This window comes from Mustela lutreola, chromosome 1, assembly GCF_030435805.1.
Source record: "Mustela lutreola isolate mMusLut2 chromosome 1, mMusLut2.pri, whole genome shotgun sequence".
In the NCBI taxonomy this organism is placed as follows: domain Eukaryota; kingdom Metazoa; phylum Chordata; class Mammalia; order Carnivora; family Mustelidae; genus Mustela; species Mustela lutreola.
The window spans coordinates 65648498-65673528 of record NC_081290.1 but is presented as its reverse complement, the minus strand read 5'-3'; the positions used below and the strand labels follow the sequence as shown (position 1 = coordinate 65673528).

General features: G+C 54.7%; 1 protein-coding gene across 2 annotated transcripts in view; it reads left to right on the top strand.

Moving 5' to 3' along the window:
- The window catches only part of ABLIM2 (actin binding LIM protein family member 2), a 133141-nt gene that overhangs the window by 39008 nt on the left and 69102 nt on the right, over positions 1-25031 (top strand). For both annotated transcript variants that reach the window (XM_059166089.1, XM_059166081.1), the window contains exons 3-6: positions 2150-2333; positions 9123-9238; positions 14880-15006; positions 18207-18300. In XM_059166089.1, the coding sequence (XP_059022072.1) occupies positions 2150-2333; positions 9123-9238; positions 14880-15006; positions 18207-18300 (521 nt within the window). The remainder of the gene's footprint in view (positions 1-2149; positions 2334-9122; positions 9239-14879; positions 15007-18206; positions 18301-25031) is intronic.

Here is a 25031-nt window from a genome sequence, read left to right as displayed (position 1 = left end):
GGGAGTAGTGAGGCATGAGCTGAGGGGGGCCCCTGCTGACCAGGCCGAGCAGACCGGGCCCCGGGGGACCCCGACTCCCTGGAGCTTCCATCTCCAGACTCCAACCTTCCACCGCTGCGCTTCTGAAACCTGCCCTGCCTGAGAAGGCGCCTGGGCTGGGGCTGGGGCTGCCGGGCTGCCCTCACCTCCCAGCCTCCCGGCCCTAAGCCAGGGAGTGGTTGCCTGGTCCAGGCTCCCTTGACCGGACACTGGGAGCTCCCCTCAGTCACTCCCGCCCTTTGTGCTGATGCATGAAGGCTTTCCTTTGTGACTCAGCTGACCTGCCAACATGTATAACGTCTGTGTTATTTTGATAGCTTTCTGCTAATCTTTGGGGAAAAAAATAACCCAATCCAGATAACTTATTAAATGTTTAGAGCCTTGTGACCACAAGAAATTCCTAATAAACGAATGTCCACATTGACTCTGGAATATTTTGTTGTAGAGAGCGCAATGTGGCACTTCCACTCTTCTTATTAGTTTTTTTTTTTTTAATTAGTTTCAGGGGTAGGGGTCAGCAATTCATCAGTCTAATATCACACCCAGTGCTCATTACGCCAAGTGCCCTCTTTACTGCCCATCCCTCACCCCCCTTCCCCTCCAGCAGCCCTCAGTTTGTTTCCTAGTGATTAAGAGTCTCCTAGGGTTTGTCTTCCTCTCTGATTTTGCCTTGTTCTATTTATCCCTCTCTTCCCCTATGATCCTGTTTTGCTTCTTAAGTTCCACCTATGAGTGAGATCCTATGACAATTGTCTTTCTCTGATTGACTTATTTTATTTAGCTTAATACCCTCTACTTGCATCCATGTCGTTGCAAATGGCAAGATTTCATCCTTTCGCTGGCGCATAATATTCCATTTTATATATACACCACATCTTCTTCATCCATTCCTCTGTCGATGGCCATCTAGGCTCTTTCCACAGTTTGGCAACTGTGGACACTGCTGCTATGAGCGTCGGGGGCCTTATGTCCATGCACCGTGCTTTTAGGGAAGTTGAGCAGATGTGGGTTTCTAGGCAGAAATGGGATAAGGTGAAGTTTCTGCTTTTACCAAGAGCTGGCTGGGGGTTTTGCAAGGAGGTGTTGGTGGTCTTGCTTTGGCATCTACCCTTCACTCGATGTGCCCCAAAGGATGACATGAGTTAAATGTCAAGATGCCGATCCTTAGAATTCACCAGAAATAGCATCCTTTGCAATCAGCTGATGTGTCGATGAAGCATTTTCAGTGTTGATTCAAAAACATGATGAAGGAAGAAGGAAGGGAGACAGGAAGGAAAGACATGGTTTTCAGGATGCTGCCTGGGGGCTGGGACCCACGAGGACCCCGGAGACTGACCCGGCTGGCAGGGCCGGGGTGCAGGGTGTCCTCCTCGCTTCTGGTGAGGAGGGGCTGGGCCAGCTGGGGTGGGTAGAGGCGGCTCCCTCTGAAACCATGAGTGTCTCCCACATGCCCCTGGGCTGGAGGGTGTGTGGGGGAGGTGGATGCATAGGTGTCCCACACTCAGACTGGCAGGCTGTCCAGAGAAAGTCGCCCCTTTCCCCACCTGGCGAAGTGCCCAGAAAGGATTCGTATTCCTGTATTCACTGTCTCCCTCCTTCCTGTGGGAGGTCTGGCCTTGTCTGCACTGTGGGAGACAGACATTAGGACACTGAAATAGGCCAGAGTCGGGGAGGGGGCAACAGGATTTTTCTGCCGCCAGGGGGCAACCATGGGATGCACCTGTCCTCCACCACACGGGATTGGGATCTTCCCATCCAGAACAGAGCATCTTCCTGCTTCATTGTATTTACTGCTGGGAACAGCTCCACTGAAGTCACGGAGGGGCTTGCGGGCATCCACACATCATCCCTGCTGGGCTCACAGGTGCTGGCCTCTTTGCAGAGCCTCCTTCTTGTCCCAGATCGGTGCTGCTTTTCTGGAAGCTTCCCCAAGAAAGTCCACTCAGCACCAGGCTGGGGGGCCAGAGCCACGGTCTGTTCCTGGAACCCAGCCCCCTAGGGGTGCGACGAGTCACCCCAGATTTGCCCTGGGGCCCGTATCAAGGGGGAGATGTGTGTGGCGGGACCTGGTGGACCGTCAGCAGCCCACCAACGCGGTGTCTCCCCCCAGCATGCGGCTGTGACCTGGCCGAGGGTGGCTTCTTCGTGCGGCAGGGAGAGTACATCTGCACGCGGGACTACCAGCGTCTGTACGGGACCCGCTGCTTCAGCTGCGACCAGTTCATCGAGGGCGAGGTGGTGTCAGCCCTGGGCAAGACCTACCACCCCGACTGCTTCGTGTGCGCCACGTGCCGGTGAGTCGGGACCGCTGGGCTGCTGGCGCCACTCCTCCTCCCCTCTCCCTCCTGCCTCCTCCATCCACCTCCCTCCTTCCCTCTTCCCTCTGTCCTCTCCCCTCCTCTCCCCTTCCCTCCTCTCTCCTCCCTCCCTCCAACCACCTTCCCTCACCCTCCTCCCTCCTTCCTTCCCTCCTGTTCCCCTCTCCCTCCTCCCTCTGTCCTCCTCTCTCCCTCCTCCTCCCTCCCTCCCTTTCCCTCCTCCCTCCTCCTCCTGCCTCCTCTCTCCTTCTCTCCCTCCATTTTCCCTCCTTCCCTCCCTCCCTCCCCTCTCTTCCCTCCCTTCTTCTCCCTCTGTTCTTCTGCCTCCTCTCTCCCTTCTCCTCCCCCTCCCCCCACCATCCTCCTGCCTCCTCCCTTTTCACTCCATCTTCCTCTTTCCCTCCTTCCATCCCCCCTCCCTCCTGCTGGGCCACAGCTGGGAGGGGAGGCAGGGCACAAGGGGTGGCAGGTGGACACAGGATGGCTATACACCAAGACATACCTTTGTCCAACCCCAGAACATGCAGGCCTCCACCCTTTGCCTGAAGGGAAGGACCAGGCCCTCCTTCCTGGGGGTGGTGGTGGTGGTGGCACAGAGGCAGGTTTGGAGGCTGCCAACATGGGGCCTCCTTGGGCTTCTGGGGAGGAGCTCCCTCCTCACTCTCCTTGGCCTCCTTGCTGAGCTCCTCTCCTCCCAGCATCCTCCGTGTGTTTCTTCTCTCACATCGGTGCCTGTGAGGTCCACACTTCACCCCATCCTTGTCCACCCACCACGACCCCTCAGCTGCTCCCAGGTCCTTGATCTGTGGGTGGCCCCTCACCCACCCACTGGGTGCATGGCCCCTAAGCATGGGTATCTTACAGATTTAGGGAAGGGTCCCTCTCTTTTTAGAATCTTCCCAGCCACCACCCCCATGCAGGTCTTAAAGTGTGCCTACTTGGGGTCTTGCCACGACCTCTGCCCTGGGGTCCCTACGTCCCCTCTCTCTGTCTCTCCTCCCTGCTGCCCCCTAGAATCCATGAGAAAGGCCCAAAGCAGGGAGGAGGTGGAGGGTTGCTGCAGTTAGAAAGAGCCTGACCCCCCCAGCAGGGCCTCAGCCAGCTCCCTGCTTCACCCTGCACCTCTGGGGACTTAGGAGAGAGCCCAGAAGCAGCTTTCCCATGTGAGCAAACCTCCTGTACCCCACGCCCTGCCTAGACACACTGCTTCCAGGAAGAAGTTCTATGTTGAAGATGCAAAGAGTAAAAAGAACCCCAAGTTTATCTTCTGCTCTTGTTTTCTCAGGCTCACCACACCCAATTTCAAGGGGGACTTTTTGAGTGTTGTTGCCAAAGCTCTTGTTTGTGGTTAGGGCTTGTGTGCTGGATAGAAGTGAATGTTTTCATCAGAGGGATGCAGAGAGGAGGGAACAATGACAGGGAATATTTATAACGAGAGCCACTGTGCTGTTGCAGCGTGTGTGGGTCTGAGTTCCCACAAGGACAATCCAATGTTTGATTGCTATGCACACAGCTTAGAGACAAGGGGACATAATCAGAATAAGTTTGAAAGATCACCTCTGGATAATCTTCCATTTTAAAAATAACAACAGAAAGCTCTGTCACACTGGAGTAACTGGGCCAGACTTACACCCTCTGTACACAACTGCAATACTCTACATGAATTAATTGCTTGGGGACATTGGGGTACAGTCTGCATGGGAAAAAGAACAGGACCACAAAGGCAACGGACCCTGCAACCACCCAGCTTTTTGTCTGGTGACAGTTCCTGGAGTGGCACTACCAGGATAGGAGACTGGGTCAGGAGGCAGTGATAAGGGCAGCAGGGGCTGTGTGCCAGGGGGAGGGAGCCACACAGAGCAAGTGCAGAGAGCAATGTAGGGGCACCTTTGAGACATCACTGAACAAAAAGCCATGTAGGCATAGAGGACATTTCACAAGGTGGACAAAGAATGGCCAGATTGCTGTAAGTTGAATGGTTCCCAGGGCTGGGAGACATTCAAGATGTGACCCAGGTATGCAGTGGGGATGCTAAGTTGTGCATTATTAGTAGGAGTAAAATAGCCCAAGAGCAAAGGCTACAAGCACCTACTGAAACGAAGGACAGAATAAACCCCCAAAGGTTTGCACTGATCTGCAAACGGGCTAACTGCCTTCCACCACTCTTCATAGGAAAATGGGAAATCCAGCCCTGAGCAACAGAGCATTGGCAGCACCCAGTGTCCACTCAGGTGTTACTAGCAATAGAAGCTGGGCATTGAGACCCAAAGCCAGAATCAAAAACCTAATAGCTGTGGGATCCAGAAATGAGAGGGATGTGAAACCAGCAGATGGTGGCTTTGAAACAGTATTGAAAATATGCTTAGGTATTTAAAGGAGAATGTGAATGTAAGAGAAGTCATATGGAAGGAATAAAAAGAAGCCAAGTGGAAATTCTGAAAATGAGAAAGGCAATTTCTGAGATGACAGATCCCTTCAAAGGAATTAGCAATAAACTAGGTATTGAGGAGGAAAGGCTTGGTGAACCTGAAGACATAAGAATAGAAACTATACAGACTAAAGCAAAGAGACAGAAAAGACTGGAACACATGAAGAAAGATTCAGGGATCTGTGTATAAAGAATCTTTCTGCCTGTCTGGGCTGAGAGGGGGAAACCCTGAAGGTGGGGGAAGACCAAATAATTGAAGAGATAATGGTTGAAAATTTTCCACTCTTGAAAACTATAAGCCCATTCATGGATCCAGGAATCTTGATAAACCCCAAGCAGAAAAAAAGATGACAGGAACATACTAAGTCCATCATAACCAAATTTTTGGAAAATAATAAGAAGAAATCTAACACAGAACAAGAGAAAAGACCCACATGATATACAGTGGAATGAAAGAATGACTGCAGACTCTTTATCTAAACTATGCACCCCCAGGAGACAATGGAATATCATCTTTAAAGAGTTATAAGGAAAAAAAAACCAAACAATTTCCATACCATGGAAAAGAAAGAAAGAAAGAGAGAGAGAGAGAGAAAGGAATTAAGGAAGGAAGGGGAAAAAAGAAAGACTTTCAATAAATGAAGGCAAGACCACTAAAGAGTATGTGGTTGCTTTGTTAGGGTGATGAAAAAGTCCTCAAACTGATCATAGGGACACATGCGTGAGTCTGAATACACTAGAAACCATTGAATCACACACACTGAATGGTATGAACGTTATGTACAGGCATATTGAACTTTGCAGATACTGCATTTTTTACCAGCTGAAGGTTCATGGCTACCCTGCATTGAGTAGGTGTGTCAGTGCCATTTTCTGACAGTATTTGCTCACTTCATGTCACTGTGTCACCTCTTGGTAACTCACAAAATGCGAAACTTTTGTATGATTATATTTTTCATGCTGGTCTGTGATCAGTGATTACGACGCTAAAAGTTCAGATGATGGCTAGCTTATTTTTTCACAATAAAGTACTTTTTATTAAGGTATGTACTTTGGTTTTTAGACTTATTGCTATTTCACCTTTAATAGACTACAGTGTAAACATCACTTTTCTCTGCACTGGGAAATAAGAAGATACATTTGACTTGCTTTATTGCAATATTTGCTTTGTTGCAGTGGTCTGGAACTGAAACTGAAGTATCTCCAAGATGTATGTGATTAAGATAACATGAATAAATGTGTCTGCCCTGTAAAAAAAAGATGAAGGCAAAATAAAGACTTCTGTAGACACACAAAAGCTAAGACAACTTGTTGCCAGCACACCTAAGTGACAGTAAAATTAGAAGAAGAAAAATGATGTTGAAAAGATGTTGGTAAAGTATGGAAGCAAGCCATAAAATGGTAGATAAAATATGTCTGATGAGGGACTGACACCCAAAATATATAAAGAATTTCTGTAAGTCATCAATAAGAAGATAAACAAAAACCTTATTAAAAATGGGCAGAAGAGTTTAACAGACACTCCACAGAAGAATCAATGCAAATAACCATAAGCACACACAACAGAATAGATTAAAATGGTGGAACACCATCATCTAGCCACCAGAATGGCTAAAGCTAAAAAGGTAGGCGTTGACGAAGATATGAAGCTGAAGGAATGCTCATCTATTGCCAAGGTGACTGCAAAGTGGTACAATCTGTCTGGAAATCAGTTTGGCAGTTTGTTATAAACAGAGAGTTTACCTGTGACCCAGTGATTCCACTCCTAGGTATGTACCTAAGAGAATTGGAAGCACATGTCCTTGGACAGACTTGTCACAAAATCTTCTTATCAGTTTTATTTGTAACATCCCCAAACTGGAAAGAACCCAGATGCCTTTCAGCAATGAATGGAATCATGTTGTTCCTCATCTGGCCAGTGGAGCACCACTCCACAGTGACAAGGGACAAGCTACAGATGTACACAGCCATGGGAGTGAATGTCAGGGGCAGGGCGCTGAACCAGACATTGAAGCCTATGTACTGTGTGATTCCATGTGCCTGCAGTTGCAATTCCAGGAAAGACATTTCCAATCCACAGCGGCAGAATGCCCATATCATGGTCTCCTGAGGCCACGGGTGGGGGTGGGGGTGACTATAGAGTCACAGGGGACTTTTTGCAGTGGACAGAATGTCCCATATCATGACCGTGGTGTTGATCACAGGAATGGGTGCATTTGTCAAAGTGTATTTCAATAAAGTTGAACTAATAAAATAATAGCTATCATTTATTCAGCCCCACCTGGTCCCAGGCAGTATGCTAGAGCTTTCAATGCAGTTTGTCCAATGGATGGATGGATGGATGGATAGATGGAAGGGAAATGGACAGATGGATAGATGGACATGGAAGGATGGCTGGCTGGCTGGCTGGCTGGATGGATGGATAGATGGATGGAAGAGTGGATGGATGGCTGGCTGGCTGGCTGGCTGGCTGGCTGGAAGAGTGGATGGATGGATGGCTGGATGGATGATACATGGATGCGTGGATGGAAGGAGAGATGGATGAAGGGAGGGTGGGAGGATTGGATAACAACCCCATGAGATAGGTATTTTAAGTCCCACTTTACAGGTGAGAAGCAGGACCCATACAGGGTAAGTAACTTACTCTTAGAGCACATGCTCATTCTAGCCCAACACCCAACACCCCACACTACCCAGCCAGCAGCAGCACTCTAGGAGAGAGCAGCAGGGCACAATGTTGACGGCAGGTGACACAGCTGCCAAGGCTTTGGGCCCTGAGGAGCCAGGTCTACGGGATCGTCTCCCAAGCCTGGGGAGGGGGATTCAGCTCATCCTGTACGTGTCGTGGGTCCGCAAGAGCAGGAACTGGCCCCTGGGGCCCCAGAACACACCTGCTGGATGAACACCAGCCATGCAAGGCGAGGGCTAGGGCAGGCTCTGTTGCAGGGAGGGACACTGCCGGCTTGGAACTGGCCTGGGGCTGGTGTCACCGGGAAGGCTGCATGGGGAGGCCAGGCAGGAGAGGGCTCTGAGTCAGGCCCCCTAGAGGCCTTTAGTCATTCACTCACTCACTCACTCACTCACTCATTAGCAGGTACCTACTGAGCATCCAGATGCTCCACGGGATTGTCCAGCCCTGAGAAGGCAGAGGCCAGACCCAAAGGTTTAACCGGAGCAAAGGGCATGTCCTGGTGCAGAGAATCCTGCAGGCTACTGCCCCAGAGCTCTTCTCTGGCCAGGCTCTGCTGGGGAAGGAAAGTGGCCCCGGGGCAGCTGGGAGCTCAGTGGCAGCAGGTGGCCAGGATGGACACGGGTAGGACACCGAAATCGATCTTCCAGCCCTGCCTACAGGTGGCCTGTCCCTCCCTTGCTGGAGAGCAGCCACCTCTCAGGCACCAGGGGGGACGTTCTTGGTGCAGGGACACAAGGTGGCTTTCTGCCTCTTCTACCCAGCCTGCACCAGGGCTGGGACTCAGTCTGGATGCGGGATTTCAGCGATGCCCAAAAAAATCGGCAATCAAGGTACATGATATTTTAATGTGATATTTTAAAAAATTAAAAATTAATGCAAAAACATTCATGATAAGCAGAATGCCGAACTTAAATAGAGAAGGGAGAGAATATGTGATACCTTTGTGTCTACAAGGCCTGCTTGTACACGGCACTGACTTCTTCGAGGTCCAAGTGGGTACATAAATCAGGGGGCTTTGGAGCCTGAACAGGTCAAGGTTTGACTCTGTTTCTGACATGCATCAGTTGTCTGTCCTTGGAAAAGTTAACTACCCTCTCTGAACTTCAGTTTTCTCACCTGCAGAGAAAAAAATGAAGGAAATTTCAGCTTGGACAAATGTCCTGGAGTTATTACATGAGGCACGCATGTGGGGTAGCTACTATAATTTGTGGCACCTGGCACACAGTAGGAGCTCAATAAATGCTGGCAGGTGCCATTGTTGCTGAACTGATATGAACAAATCATCATGGGTGGTCAGAGGAGGCAGGGGTGAATGGAGGAGAGGGTGGTTGAGGCTGCCTGGTCCATTGCCACATGCCAAGCACCAGGCTGGCCTTCACTGTTCCTCACCAGGGCCCTGCCATCCAGCCTGTTTGGGCAGAAGAGGACCAACCAAGGCTAGGGCGTTGGGTATGAGCCGGGGCTCACACGGCAGGAACGCAGGGATGCCTGGATGGGGAAGTCCTGTGTCCTCAGCCTGAGGTGCCTGTCTCCATGAGGCCCCGGGCAGGTGGTGCTATATGGGGGGGGGAGTCTTGCCCCCCCACCGCCACCCAGGAGAAGAGCAGGAGGTAATCCTGGCTGGTCATGTGCTCTCTTGTTTCAGGTTGCCCTTTCCGCCAGGGGACCGAGTGACCTTCAACGGGAAGGAATGCATGTGTCAGAAGTGCTCCCTGCCCAAGACAGCAAGCAGCAGCGCGCACCTGTCCCAGGGCCTCTGGAGTAAGTGGGTGCAGAGGGGTTGGGGTGAAGGGAAAGTGGGAGGGACCTGACCACCTGGACCCGAAGCAGAAGCAGTGGGAGTGAACAGTGACTGCGGATAGACAGACACAGGGAAGGAACCAGGGACAGAAGTCTCTGGGAGTCTGTGCCCTCCAGCCTGCCTCCTCCAGGAAGCCTCCTGGCTTCCTCTGGTCCTCCTCTGCACACACACACACACACACACACACACACACACAAACATATTCAGCTCCAGGTAATTCTAGACCCTTCAGGAACCCTTTGGGGGAGTCATTGGGAGAACACTGAACTCTGGGCGCCTGAGGTCGAGAGTTCCTGCATTTACTGCTCCATGCCCCAGGAGCAAGGCCCAGGTTTGTATGCCATGGGTATTCAATAGATGCTTGTTGGAAGCAGTAGCAGACTGTCATAGAACAAATGTGGGCTAGAGTGTCCTTGGGGGTGCAGGGCAGTGCAAGAACAACGTGAGGCAGGCAGGAGCCACCTTCCATGGCTTCCACGGGGGATGTGGGGACAGGAAAAGGGGCCTGGTGCTCCAAGGCCTGCTGCTGCCATGCTTCCCAGACAGGAAGGAAGTTTCAGTGCCCGCCCTGTATGCCGTGGTCACAGTGGTGCCCCAGTGCTGGGTTTGAGTGCCTCTCAACAAAGGAGATTGCACCTGCAGGCTTCTAGGAGCTTGCAGGTGCAATCTCCTAGAAGCTCAGGGCTGACCTAGGGGTCTGGTAGTAGTGAAAGGAGGCGAAGCCTTCATCCCCTGGAGAGGCCAGTGAACAGCAGTTCTGGCTGGTGAGGCTGTGGATTTGGGGCTTGCTAGGAGAGTCCTCCGTTCAAAACTTTCCTGTGGAGGACAGGATTGCCTGAACTTCTGAGAATTTGCTTCACAATTGATACTGTTATAATGAAATCTGAAATAGTAATTAAAAAAAAAAACTTGAATAAGCAAAATTGAAAAAGGGGGCGAGATTCATTCAAACAGTTTGTCCAGAGCTCCCTGGAAGCCAGAGTAAAAAGGGAAATATGCCCAAACCAGGATTCAATGAGAATTTGGTGAGAGTTTTAAAAGGCTCTGCCCTTTCCAAATGTAAATTTATTTTAAAATATCAAATTTACCTTTCCAGACAACAAATGCTCCCCTGAACCTCAGATGGTCTAATAATGTGACCTGTCCCTTCTTTCAGTTCAGTGAGACTCTTCAGCTTAGCACCTCCTTTGTGCCTAGAAAGTATTAAACATTCATCACCAGCTCTTGGTTCCTGCATGGACGTTTGCAAAATCTCCCAAGTTCCTGCTTCCTTTTGTGCCCAGAGCAGCCATGCCATGCAGGAAGCCTCCTCTCCTTCTACAGGCACAGAAGTGCCCGGAGTCTGGTGGGGAGGCAGGTGAGTGCCAGGCACCCAGCTAGGGAATGGTGCCCCTGAGGCCTGAGCCAAGGCCTTCAGACTCTGAAGCTTGGGGGCTCACCCTGCTGTGACAGATGCTTTCGAAGGAGGTGGCCTTGTTTCTGAAACTTGACACAAGGGTTCAGGTAGGTGGGCGTTGAAGAGAAGGCTCTGTAGAACAGGGGGAAAATGGGAGGTGCCATGGGCCACCCTCAGACCCTTGTGAGTGGACAAGGGGGGCCGCTGCATGGGGATAGGGAACAGAAGGAAACAGAGATGGAAACCAGAGGGCAGACCCAGGCCAAGAGTCCCAAGCATGTCCCAGAGGCAATGAGGAGCCATAGAGGGCTGTTGAGTGAGGGGTGCCGGGAGTAGCCTGAGCAGTGTGGTTTGCCTGCAGGTTGTGGGGCTGGGGGAGGTGCTGTGGCCCCCCACAGAGGGGTGAAAGGTGAAAGCTGCCTTTCCCTGGAGCAGCTATAGAGGTAGGAGTCCAGCTGGAGTCCTGGGCTCTAAGCATCCCTCGGAGTCCCTCTTCTGCTCTCTGGCCCTGAGTCTGTTGCTTAGAAACAGGATAAGCACTTGGCATTGGACGCCCACGCCATTCCATCCTTGGAGAAGCACACCCCTCCTTCTGAGGCTTGCACAGGAGCGGCTGCTCTGGGCCGCCTCCCCCACTGGAGGAGGGTCTCCTCCCCGGGAGGGCTTGTTGCTTCTCTTCCTCCAGGCTCCAGCTCTGAACAGGTTGCTGGTCTCATTGCCACAGGGCAGCCCTCCCAAAGGCCTGGCACCGTAATGTCAGGAACAGCTGTGGGCCTGGCTGCCCCTGGCGAACCATCCCCTTCACCCCTGCTTGCCCCAGGCAAGCTGTGTTCCCTCTCTGGGACTTGGGACTGGGCACAGGATTAGAAGTATGTGTGGGCAGGGGTCTGGGGCAGGGTGGGCAGGCGGTGAGGCCTTGGGGGCCCAGAGTGGGGAGCAGCTTTGGCCTGTTCTTGGGCTTGGCCCCCCGTTCTGCACCCACCCTGGGTCTGTGCTTCAACAGCTGGGGCTCAGCCCAACCAGGGCATGCCCAACCAGGGCATTGATGGATTCACACCCAGAGCTGGGGTCATACTGGAGCTGGGGCCCCTCGAGGCCCCTCCAGAGTCAGGAGGAAGGGGGCGGGGCCAAGGGTCCATAGCCCTTCCCTCTGAGACCATCTGGTCTGTGGCCCTTGGAGCTTCTGTGTCTTCTTCCCTGAGAGAGGCTTCCCAACCCCCTGGCTGGCCCACTCCTGCCTGGGAGACAGGGCAGCAAAGCTGTGAGCTATATGCCTTGTGGGGTATCATGACTGCTATTGGGGTGCACCTGCCTTGTGGAGAGCTGCAGCCCCCAGCAGCCAACACCCACTCCTGGCCACCTTCCAGCCACACACCTCACGCCCTCACGCAGCAGTCAGGGGTGGGTGTCGCCGGTTTAGCTCCGAGCCCCTGTGCGTGGGGTGCACTTGAACGCGCTTTCTCTCTCCCAGCAGCTGCTCCCACTTTTCCACTGTTTGGGGCTTTCAGAGAAATGACAGGTTCCACTCATAACGTATCAGCATTTGCATGTTTTAGACCTCAGTGGGCTCCATGCTTTCTGAAGTCAAGCTCAGATTCGACTCGGAGCCCTTCCTGCTTCCCGACCCAGTTTGACCTGGAGGGCAGGAGTGACAGTGGGCTTGACCCTCTCAGTTCACAGCTGGCGCTCATTGCCGTTGCCATGATAAGCTAGTCTAGGGTGTGTGGGTGAGTGGGTGGCCTTCCCGACAACCTCTGCCCTCAGCAGTGGGGACATACTCCCTCGAGGACATCCCCTCTGCTGATGACTCATCACCAGATCCTGTGCTGTCATTTACAAAGCCCTACAAAGCCACACTGAGCTCCAGTTTTGTTTGGAAAGTGAGGATTGCTGTTTCCATGACGACGGTCCTTTGAGCGCATTGCTCTATCTCGGAGGTCAGGGCTTGTGGTTCTGAGACTCTTCCTGAGATTGCTGGGATTAGTGAGGGGCTGAGGCTGGTGTCCGGTCTGCGTTCCCCTGCAGCTGCAGCTGACACGCTGACCTAGAGCCTCTGGACTCTCCCCCTGGGGCAGGAGGCAGAGTGTGCTGTCGGAGGCATCCTCAGATGGTGACCGCGGACATCAGGCCATCGTTGTCTTCCCGTCGTGACAACAGCAGCACGAGTCCCAGCATTCGGCCCTGTGTGCACGGAGTTGGTTGTCAGACACCCCTGTGGGCCTAGAGCTGTTAGCTGTCCTCAGCTGCGTAACAAGTGTGCGAGCCTAGATCTTCACTACCCCCATCAATTGCATCCCCACTGTGCTGAGCACAGAGATGTGCATGACTTGCCCACGGTCACACAGCTGGGGAGGGCATCCTGGCTCCAAGGGCTACATTTCTTACTGCTGCTCACCCTGCCCCCCTGCCACCCCAGGCGTGATGCGGGGTGGCGTGCTCCTCTGCTCTATGTGTTTCCGGAGAAGCACGCTAAGGCTCCGAGCTGGGTTTCTCGACTTGGGCGCCGCTGACTGGGCCCAGATGATTCTCGCCATGGGGCCATCCCTTCTGCTGGAGGACATTGAGCAGCATCTCTGACCTCAGCCTCCAGGTGCCTGGAGTAGGCCCCCTCCAGCTGTGGCCATCTGAAGTGTCTCCAGACATTTCCAAGGGTCCCCTGGGGAGCACAGTCATCCTTGGTTTCAGTTTCGAGGCAGTGACCTGGAGCTTATAGAGCAAGCCTGCGCTCAAAGCTAGACTGCTCGAATCCACAACGGGCATGTGCGAGTTGCGGAGTTGCGTTGTCCCTGTGCTGCTGGGGGACTGAGGGAGGGAGTGGGCTGGGGATAGGGTTTGAATGCCTCCTGAGCTTGAGAGGGGAGGACATTCTCTTGGTCCCCATTCTTTCATTCACTCATTCACGAGTGTGTCCACTCGGCAAGGTTGAGCTGCCAGCCCATGCTGGGCCCCCAGGGTCCCCAGATGAACAAGCTGCTCTTGTCCCTCGTGGCCCTGGATCTCAGAGCGCAGGTCCAAGCGTCGGGTGTTGCACATGAGTTTGAACAGTGTGGTAACTTAAGAAAGCCAGAGCTTGACCAACAGTTTCGTGGGCATCAAATATTTTCTCTTCTTAAAGCCAATGATGCCCTGTCTGCTGAGAAGCAGGGCAGGAGCAGGGGTCCGAAGGGCATCTGTGGAGCCCCTGCGAGGCACCTGCCTGCGTCCCGTCCCCTTCTGTCCTGGTGGGAGGCACCTCCTTGTGGACCTTGTGGTCTTTGCCTTTTGTCACTTAATGGGACCGCTCCACCCTACCCGCAAGGAAACGGGGGCCCACAGAGGATAGGGCTGCTTGGTTCAGTGTGACCCAAAGAGTGCTGGGGGCCCTGGTGTGGCTGCCCACAGCTGGAAGGCCTCGAGGCAGCTGGGCAGCTGGTCAGGACCCAGAGGTCCTGGGACTCAGGAGCCATCGAGCAGGGACGGGCACACTGGGAGGCAGAGAGGAGGTGTGGGGATCCATCCCAAGTGGGGACCATGAGATGAGAAGTACGCATTACCCGAGGGCAGTTTGCCAAGGGAGGAATCCCCGAGGCTGCCCTCCTGGGGCCTGGCTCGGACTTGGGCTGACTCAGAGCAGGAACACGGGTGGGAGACTGGGCAGTCTTTTTGTGTCTGGGATGAAGTACAGATGGCCACGGAAGGAGGTCCAGATGGGTGGGCCGGGAGGGCTTCCTGGGAGGGGCATCCTGGCAGGGGAGCGCCCAGGGGAAGGAGTGGCAGGGGGCACAGCTCCTTGGGGCGGCACGTTGGTCAGGTCACTTAGGTTCACATTCTCCTTGTCAACCGAAGATGACAGATGGGGCCCCCAGACCTGCTGCCTCCCCTTTAAGCAGCCCCCACCCTGCAATGCACTATTGTTCGAGGGCACACCTGCTGTGGGGGGTGGGCACCCAGCCTCAGGCAGCATGGCCTCTGTCAGCTCCCGGCCCAGGCTGCATGCAGTCAGCGCTCAATGCATGCAGGGGTGAACTTTGTGATTGGTTTTCTACATGTTCACACTGGCTGGTATTTCACAGGGTCCCTCCAGTACACCCAGCTGGACTGTCCCCTCTGTCCCCTCCCACAGGTTGGCTCTAAGCACTTTTGCCTCTGGTGATCCAGTGGTCTGGTCCCACGTGCCTCTGGCCCATGGTGATGATGTCTGTGTCCTGTTCTTTTTTTTCTTTCAGGTTGTGGAGGCTGCGGCACAGAAATAAAAAATGGCCAGTCCCTGGTGGCTTTGGAGAAACACTGGCATTTGGGCTGTTTTAAGTGTGAGACGTGCGGGAAGCAGTTGGACGCAGAGTACATAAGCAAGTGAGTGGCGGGTTCCTCCCACGTCCCTCTTGTGGTCGCTCCTGTTCTGTCAGGCCCTACGTGTTTGTCCCCCTACCTGGCATCTCTTCCTAGCAGCCTGGCTTTTTCATTGCGGTCTGCAAAAACCCCAGCTCCAAATCTGTGGATCGAAACAGAGACCGTGCCCCCTTCTCTGCCTTTGTAAATGCGTCCCCTTGTCTGTCCCAGGGGTCACCCTCATGAGGTGCCTGGGTCACCTGTAGCTTGCATGGTGGAGGCCAGCTGACTCCAGCAGCGGAAGTGAGGGGAAGAGGGCTGAGCCACCACAGCTGTCACAGAGCTGATGGAGGACTCAGCCCCAGCTCCGACTTCTGCAGTGCCTGGCCATCTGGCTGCTGCTCCTGGCCAACTCCATATCCCCAGACCCCAGACGCGTGGCCAGGATGCCGTGATGGGTTGGAGGGCACATCTTATCCGAAAGCTGTGCAGGTGGAGCCTCTGGGAGATCTTAGCCCCAAGCAGAAGCAGCTGGTTTGCCAGGAAGGGGTGCATTTCAGCCCCTGGCATTGGGGACTATGTAAGGGAAGCCCCTCTGGCCCAGAGTTAGGGGGACAGCTGAAAGGTGCAGAGCAGGCTCCTTTCTGCGAGTTGGGGGGCTCTGTGGGCCGCTCATTTGGGAGAGCCTGCGGGTTCTCGATGCCAGAGGGAGCAGAACTGGCCCAGGAACTGGCTGTGTGATAGAACCACACAGAATGAAACCTGTGTGTGTGCTCAAATACATGCACACACATGCATGTACACACATTCACACACACATGCATACATGCACACATATGTGCGGACATGCATTCACTCACATGTGTGCACATGCACACACCTGCATGTACACATTCATCCGCACATGCATGCACAAAGTGCACATGCACACGCATTCACACACACATGCACGGACACACATTCACATATGTGTGTGCGCACACACACATCCACGGATGCATGCACATGCTCACATGCACACACATGTGTACACACATCCACACACATCAATGTGCACACATTCATGCACACACACACGTGCATACACATATGCATGCACACACATTCATACATATGCACACATGGGTGCATACATACATTCACACATGCATGCACACATCCACACACAGGTACACATGCATGCACATATGCATGCACACATGTACATTCACACACATGCACACACTCACACACAGACACAGTACAGCATGAGTACATGTCACTGGGCGTCCAGATCAGGTCACCGGTGTGCCCCCTCCATCTCCTGGCTGCTCTTGTACCCTCCCTGTACAGGAGGCCACTCACGGGGGAAACGGGGTAACAGTATTGGGGGGGGTCTCTCTGTCTGCTGTCCTACAACCCCGGGTGGGGTCCATACTCATCTCAAAACAAAACATTCTCAGTTAGATTCCCCAAGTCAAGATGAGCCTCTGTCCGGGCTGGATGAGGCGGGGGAAGGTACTGGCCTCTCCTCTGTCATAGTGAAGGAAAGGAGGGGAGTGACTCCCATGAAGGCAGCCCCAGGAGACAGAGCACTTTAAAATAAAATAAAATAAACGTGCCCAGCCCCCAGGGTGCTCGCTACCGAGGTAGCTCACCCACACGGCTTGCCTGTCACTCAGCAGCCTCCAGAGCAGTCCTGGAATTGACAGGGAGGTGCGTTGGTGTTGCTATGGAGATATTATCATTGAGCCTTCTGGGTTTGGGGCACACACACCCATGGTGGGGATAACAGGGCCCCTGAGGTCAGTGGCATTTGAAAGAAGATCCCGAGGGCTCAATTTATCTCTTCCTCGCCTGGATGGAAGGGCTTCCTCCTCTCTGGTCAGAGACTTACCCTGCAGCCACCGCAGTCCCAGGGGCTCATAACCCCCCCACTGCCCTTCCTCCACAGGCCACCTCCTCCAGGAAGCCTTCCTGTCCTATGTCCTACAGAATGTCCAGAGCAGGTCTTAGCTCTGGTTTCCCAAAAGTCAAGAACTCTTCCCTTGTGTTGGCAGCTGCGTAAAAATAAAAAACCCAACCTGGAGTAACGGGGCAACTTCCTCGGTTCGGGGGTGGGGAGATGTGTGCAGGCAGCAGTGCCCCTGCCTGCCAATGACCTCCACACCCAACTCCTGCTGAGCCGGGCCCAGCCTGGCCGGGGGTGAGGGGGTAGGCCTGGTTAATAATGACAGTGGCCTTGGCCACCAACTGGCAGGTGCCTGCCGTGTGCTAGGCGCTGGCCACACCTTCTCGTCTTTAGAACTTACTGTCATTTCTTCCGTTTTATGGTTGGGGAAGGCGAGGCTGAGAGAGGTTACGCAACTTGCCCAGGGCACGGAGCAGGGGCATGGTTGCGTGTGAGCCTGTTCATGTCGCCACTGCCCACCAGCACCTCCCGCATGGAGCACAGCCACCAAGCCAGGAACCTTGTCCCCACCTCTGGGCCTTCCCTTGGCCGCCACAAAGCCTCCTGCCATTTTCTGTTGTAATAATTAATTCCAGTCACTTTCAAATCAGCTCCCGCCACATGCTAGGTGCTGTGCCTGGTTGTATGCCCGCACTACCTTCCCACCGGCAGCCGGGAAAATCGGCTGCCTCCCTCACTGTGCCTTCAGGGGAGGCTCAGCATTGAAGTGAGTCGTCCCAGGCTGCCCACATCCTTGGAATGGCTCCCAAAACCGCGTGTCACCTGTCACCACTTCCCTATGCCACAAACATGGTGGGCACACCATAAATACACGTGCAGAGTGGATAGGTCACCCGTGGCCCTCCTGACCCCTCCCACATGGCTGGACGCCTCTGCTGCCTCACCCAGGGGACAGAGAGGTGCTGTCCCACCTACCATGTATGCCATGTGACATTGCGTCCTCCTCAAACATGGTCCCTGGCTTGGGAACTTTTGTCACACAGGCTTAGTGGCTCATGATTTTGGAAGGCGCCCCGGACCCCCTTCGGAGGGAATCTCTTTACTCAGCATCCCCTGGAGAGTAAATAGGCCATTTCCCACCCACATGCCCAACGTGGCCCCGAGTAAAGGAAGGAAGAGCCCCGTGGTCGGGGAGAGATGGCCTATTTACGGTTTCCCAGATGCAGCCCTTATCCCCGCAGCTGAGCCTCTCGAGGCAGCCATCCGCCCTCACTCAGCCAACAGGGCCCCCAGGCGAGCCCCCTACGAACCCTGACGGCCTGTCTCATTGCAGGGACGGGCTGCCCTACTGCGAGGCTGACTACCACACCAAGTTTGGCATCCGCTGTGACGGCTGTGAGAAGTACATCACAGGGCATGTGCTGGAGGTGAGTGGGTCTCTGGGTGCCCTCTCCGAGGCATGCCCTGCTCCCCTGCCTCTCACGGTGTCTGCTGTTCATGTGTGTTTGTGCAAGAATTTGTGCCCCTGAGACTTTGCCTCCCCCATCCTCCCAGCTCTGCCAGGGGGCAGCTTCCTCAGCCTTACAAGGCCTTGCTCCGTGATGACCAGCTCCTCCAGGAAGCCTTCCCTGGATGCTGTCTCTCCCAGGCCCTTTGCAAAGCGGATGGAGTTGGAGAGGTGGGGGCTTGAGAGCTTGGGTCCAGCCGTCTCATGTCTAGATGGGGATCTGAGGCCTGGAGGAGTGGAAGTGAGTCCAGAAGGCAAGACCACGTGCCCACAGGAGACCCTGAGTGGTCACTTGGCAGCCCCAGTCATACAGTGGTCATGGGGTAGGCAGGCTTTCCGGGAGATGCCGACAGATCGTCTTTTGATCCCGGTGGGAGTTTCCAGGTTCTGTCTCTATGAAAAATACACGCAGCGTGCACTTTGGTACAGTTGTTCAATAAGATAAACCCCATGAGATGACCATACCCCACCTACCTGCTTGTCACACCCAGCCTGTCCCTCTCCCCATTCTTCAGCCCCCGTTGGCTCTGTGCTGGGGCCTGCCCATGTTCCCAGAGAAGGCACAGGTCACAGAGGACCTGAGGGAATGAGGAAGGTGCACTGAGCCCGCTGGGGTGCTAGGGACCCTTTCCCACCAGGTCACAGATGGGGCTCTGGGAGTGGGAGGATAGGTGGGGGGACAAGGCTGTGGGGCGCCCACCACCATCCCCGACAAAGACTTCTGAGCCTCAGAATGCCCGGGTCACACTGGCATTTTAAATAGTGTGGAGCTGCTGCTGAGGCTGGAGGTTGGGGACAGTGGGACGCATGGGGGTACCCCTTGAGAGTCCCCAAGGGCTCCTGCCCCACCTGCCCCCACAGCTGGTGCCTGGCACATATTCAACATCCCCAGAGCCACGGCGGAATTGCACACTGAGCGCTGAGCTGTTTGTCTCGAAATTACATTTGATGTCCCTCTGAACCGCAGGGACAGACTTGTCGTAGGGCCTCAACCCCCACCCACTTTCCCTCTCACTCCCTTCCAAGTGGGAAGGGGAAAGGGAAGGGGGTGTCTGACCCATCCACAGGGCAGGGCCGTATCTCCCCTCATTCCCAGGAAGGGAACCCCCTCAGGCCAGTGCATAGCGCGAGGGGCCTCAGGGTGGGTGTGACCACATGCTCATGGACCGCGGAGAGTGTGCACAGCACACGTTGGGGGCAGAGCACGGATAACGCGGGCACAGGTAGCTCTTTGGCTGGTTTCCTTCCAGTTTTTCCTGTCTCCGTGTAATTCTGGTTGAGACCAAACTGTTGATACAACATTATATTCTGAGTCTGTCCAAGTTGCATTTCCTAAGTAGCAGGTCCCCATATTTTTGTTTCTGTTGGGTTTTGGGTAACGTGGGTCTTTCTGTTAAACAGCTGCATGGGAACGTAGCTCGTAGACCGCACCGTTCAGTGCGTATCGCGCGCCAGCGGTCGGTATCCATGTAGACGCGTGCTTGGCGAATCTCCTTTTGGGGATGTTTCCATCACCTCAACAAGAACCCAATCCCCTGACTGCCACTGTCCCAGCTCCGACCCCGGCCCCATGGGTCTCCCTGCTGTCTCCATGGGCTTCCGTCTTCTGCACAGGGCACGTGAACAGGGAGAGTGTGCGGGCCTCTGTGCCGGGCTAGCTCACAGGGTGGGGTGTCCAGGGTGCTCCCAGGGGTCGGCGTGGGTCCATCTGGCATTAGATTCCATCACAGGACTATTTTAGAATGTAGTAAGCTGATTGTTTATCATCAGACGTAGCCCAGCTCTCTAGTTTTTTACTACGATAAACAGCACAGTGACGAACATCTTTTTTTTTTTTTTTTTTTTTTGCATTTCTAGTTTTTCTTAAGATTTCTTCATCGAAATGCAGGCACTCAGTCAACAACTGGGACTCTCTGAAGAGTCTTGACAGTTAGGAAGTGCTTTCCAGAAAGATGACCCTAATTTCCACTCTTACTGGCAGCGTGAGGTGCCCCCACCCCCGCAGCGGGAGTGTAGTCTTTGGGAATCTCTGCGTGTCTGCAGCTGGGTCTGTGGCTGGGAACCTCAGTCCTCACTTGCTTTGGTGACTTCCTTACATCCCTCGATGCAGGTCCTTCTGACAGCCCGTCCCACCCCCAGAGCCCACAGCGCCTGTGTTAGTTCTACACAGGGGCAGGGTCTTCACGGGGAAGAGTCCTCGTGGTGGGGGTCTTCACAGGGGTGGGGTCTTCATGGTCTGCAGCTCCATCTGCCGGTATAGGTCACAAGATGAAGCTGTTGGCAAAGGGTTGGCGGGCATCTTGTACGTATGGTCTTGGGTGGTGATGTAATATTGACACCCACATTCTCTGAATATGTGGATAGAAACTATGACCTTCTTATGGGACCCGTGGCCCTATAAGTATTAGGGACATGGCCTCATCTCTCCACTGCCAGTCGTTCAGACTGGCATTCCCCACAAGGCTATTCCAGACCCCCGCACACGTGTGCTGGGCCATTGGCCTCCCCAAGCAGGTGGCAGAGCCAGACTTGAACTGGGGCTACTCGGGCTCCTGGCACCTGTGAGAGCACCTCCTGGCTTGCAGCCTCTCCCCAAATGTAGACATCAGTTTGTGTGTTGTTTGAGCACTGTGCCACACTGTGCTACCTGACGGCAGAAAGTGGGGTGCATTTCAGGCTCAGGTGGGCTGAGCTGTTGCACTGCTGGTGTGTGGACCTAGCCCGGCCAGCTTCAGGCACTCGCAGGCATCGGTCCCTGCACCCTGGGGGCAGGGGTGGAGACCCGACCCCAGCTCTGCTGCCTGCCCTCAGCAAGCGCTGTGCTGAGTGAGAGAACGTTCTAGTAGCTCAGGGATTCAATGAGACATCCTCTCCGAAGTGTCCCCAGCTCAGTGCTGGCCCCGTGATAAATTCTGGAGACTGGCGGCTTCCTTATTGTCACCAGGTCATCAGCAGGCCTCCCCTCTGTGGGTGACTCCATGTGCACTGTATGTCCTTGATATTTAATGCTGGACCAAATATAGAATGGGGGGGTTCAGTGCCCACGAACATGCCCTCAGGTTTAGCTTCAGGAAGCGACCATCTTAATTATGAAGAACAGGAGAGAAACAGGTCTGGATTTTCCTCTTCATCAGTGGTGGGGGATGTAGGGCCTCCCAGGGAAGATTAATGCTTTTGTTTTCGAGTTCCCCAGAGTGGCTGAGTCGGCGGGCTCTGCAAAGCTCTGAGCATCCTCCTTGCGAGGCGGCAGCTGCGGGCGGGCAAAGACGAGCCTGGCTCCGCAGAAGGGGAGCCGTTGCTGCCGACGCGCCACCACCTGAACTTGGCCCAGAGCGTGCTGGAGCCCCGCTGGGCAGGCAGCAGGCTCTGGGGAGGGGGGCAGCAGGTGGCAGGATCTGAAAGAGAAGGAAGACCCAGATGTCTGGCTGAAGGCAGAGGGTGCCCGTCTTCACGGTCACACTGCCCGTTCCAGCCAGCCGACCTGCCCAGGGAGCGGGCACCGGAGAGGGGCCGTGGGGGCTGGCCGATTGGATTGGGCTCTGTTTCGAGGACCCCGTGCAGGTAGGAAGCCTGTCCAGGCGCTTCAGAGGGCTGATGGGGAGGCTGCAGAAGCCATGCTGGGTGGCAGGTGGGTGGGCTTGCAGGGAGCTGCGACAGATCCTCCAGGTCAGACCCCCTGAGGCAGCTGTCACCACCACCACCACCCCGCTTTGTCCCCCACCAGATGCTTGTCCCGCTCAGAGCTTTCCTTTCCTCGGAGCCTGAGCAGGAGAGCAGCCCAGGCCCCCTTCCCTGCCAGCAGGAGCCATCAATCTGCTGCGTCTGTGTGAGGTGGGCACAGTGCCATCTTGATGCCGGGCGCCAGCAGCGCCGGCCTGTCCGCCCGTGAAATGTGCATCTCGCTGGAGCCCTTCCTCCCCTTCCTTAGTTATCCTAAATCTGTAGCATCATCTTCCCAGTGCCTTCTCTGAGCCTGTGTGTCTTGGGGTGTCTGTCTCCGGGAGCCAGCTCCATGCTGGAGTGCAGGCCGGGGAGCCCTCTTGGTCTGGTGGGGGAGGGGCTGTAGGCCCCTGCCCTATTGCTGAGACGGAAGGCTGGGAGTATGGGGGCAGAGGTGGGGGCCTGGGGCAGTGGGCTCGCCCCACAGGAGAGCTGAAAGGTGGCTATGGGATTGTCTGCCAGGGACAGTGGTATGACCAGACCAACTGGACCCTGACTTTAATAAGGGGATGTTGAGTGAGGGGGAGGAGGGGGAGTCCTTGCTCAATACTTGCCTTCACCCCACCCCTGCCTGGTTCTCTGCCAGCTGGAGTGCTTCCCCACACAGGTGGGAGTGTCGGGGGCGGGGACAGCCCCTGCCCTCCTTAACCCTTGAGGTGCTGCTGTCTGAGCCCCACCTGCCTGGAGCAGCCCGTTGTCTCCATGAGAAGCCCAGGGTGCCTCCTGGACCACTATTTATTCCTCCCTCCCTCTCTCCCTCCCCCTGCCTGTCTTCCCTTCTCTCTTAACCCCCACCCCCTCCCCACAGACCCTCTGATCACTCACTATGTCCCCTGTCCCCGGCTGGCAGCTACTGGGCTTCCTGCCTGCACCTGACCCATTCCCAGGAGCCCTGGTTGGGGGTGTGGGGGGGTGTGTCTCGCAGGCAGGTCCCACCCAGGGCAGGCAGCCCCTAAATATTTCTTCATTTCAAATAAGCCATCCCCTGGGGCTACAGGACCTGGGTTATTTGCTTTCCTGTCTTCCTTTGGTGTGCTTCCTTTTCACCCTCCTAAGTAGGTATGATTGATAAAAATCAATGGGAGAAAATATATTCCAAAGAAACAAAAGCATTTCTTCAGGACAGAAACAAAGGCAACTTCCCAAGGCCCCACTGCTCCCTCTCTTTTTGTAATTTGATGAATGTGTTTATTAAAAAAAAAAAAAAAGCATATTCAGAGGGAACACCTGTTTGTCATAAAATAAACCGAAAGCTCATCCATAATGAACGCCATCACCCAGACTAAGCAGTGTTACCATTTAGAAATCACTGTTTTAGATTGTGTGTACATGTACGCAGATGAGCACACGGTACAGTCTCTGTGACACGGCGGAGACCCCAAGCCAAGAGTGAACACATGGGGTCAGCGATGGGGACAATGGCAGGGGTGAGGATAGGGGCTCGAGGGAGGGGCTGCTGATGGCTCTAGGGATTCCTGTGCAGGGCCCTGCGTGGTGAGGAGCTGGGCTGTTCTTCTGGGGGAGGGATGGAGCTCCTGGGGGTGCCCTAGGTTGTGGAGCCGATCGGGAAGTCTATGCGGCTGCCAGACGCTCCTGCCCAAGGCTTCGGTTGGCTTCATGTTGCATTTTGTTATCTGGACGCACGCTGGTGATGAGGTCTTTTCAAATCTGGATTCAGTTCTGGCCATTCGACAAGGAAGCTCAAGCCTTGATTTGGGCCAGTGGGGGCACATGAGCAGCCCCCGGGGGGCTGGTGGCCTCAGTGGGGGGCTCCTGCGGTGCCAGTGTCCAGGGGAACACACAGAGAGCAGCGGGGGAGGGAGGGCGCAGCCTGTTGTCTAGGGAGTGGAAGTGGCCCAGGATGATGGGACGCCTTCCTCCCATGTGCCGGGGGTGTCCCTCTGTGCTACCCATGGCTGGCCGTGGAAGGGGGACCGTGAGTTTCTGGAGCCCAGAGACACTGCACACATCTCCTGTGCTGGCCTTGCCCTGCGTGTCCGTGGTGGAACGTGATTCGGTCCTTCTGTGCTGACTTGGTCCTGAATGAGGAGCAGCGCTTGCTGTAGGCCCCTGGAGCCCGCCTCCCTGCGTTCCTAATGAGCCTTGTTCCGTCTTATTAAAGATGATAGCCACTTGTCAGAGGCACAGACATCTTTTTAAAACCATGCACTGCAGAAGCTCATGAGTTTTTAATATTCTTCAGAAAGCTGAGCCATCTTGAGACCCACTGACACGGTGCTGGGCCATCTGCCTGGCTGGGGGCTGGGTGGTTGCACAGACCACAGGCTGGTGCTGACGCTCCAGGCCTGTAATGCACGGGAATGGGGAGGAGAGGCTCTGAAAGGGCAGGGGCTGCAGCAGCCTTCAGATGATGTGGAACATCCGGTCACTGTGACCACCAGGAGAGAGGACGGGAGTGACCATGGGGCCGAATCCAAAGAGTGAGGGTGCTTTGACTTTGGGCTCTATAGCAGGTCTTAGTCCACCGGAGCTGCTGCAGCCATTCCAGGCGCTGCATGCTAAAACCCCAGACAGCGTTCCTCTCTGTGCTGGGGGCCACAAGTCCGCCATCCCAATGCTGGTCCGGCCCCTTCAGTTCCCGGGGAGGGCCCACAGCTCGCACTGCAGACGGCCACCTTCTCCCTGAGCCGTCATGTGGCAGAGACAGAGCTCTGGTGTCCCATCTTATAGGACACTGACGTCCTCCTAGGACATCTCAGGGCCACAAGTTCCAGGACTCCAGTCCTTCCTAAGGCTGAAGGATATTCCACTGTGTGCCCAAACCAGTTTTTTTTTTTTCCCCCACTTGTACCTGGGGGCCATTTGCCCTGGAGCCACCATGAAAATGGCTGTCTTGGAAACTCACGTCCAAGTTGTGCAGAATTGTGTGTTGCTGGGCTCTTGTCTCCGTTTTGTTCCCACCCAGGAGTG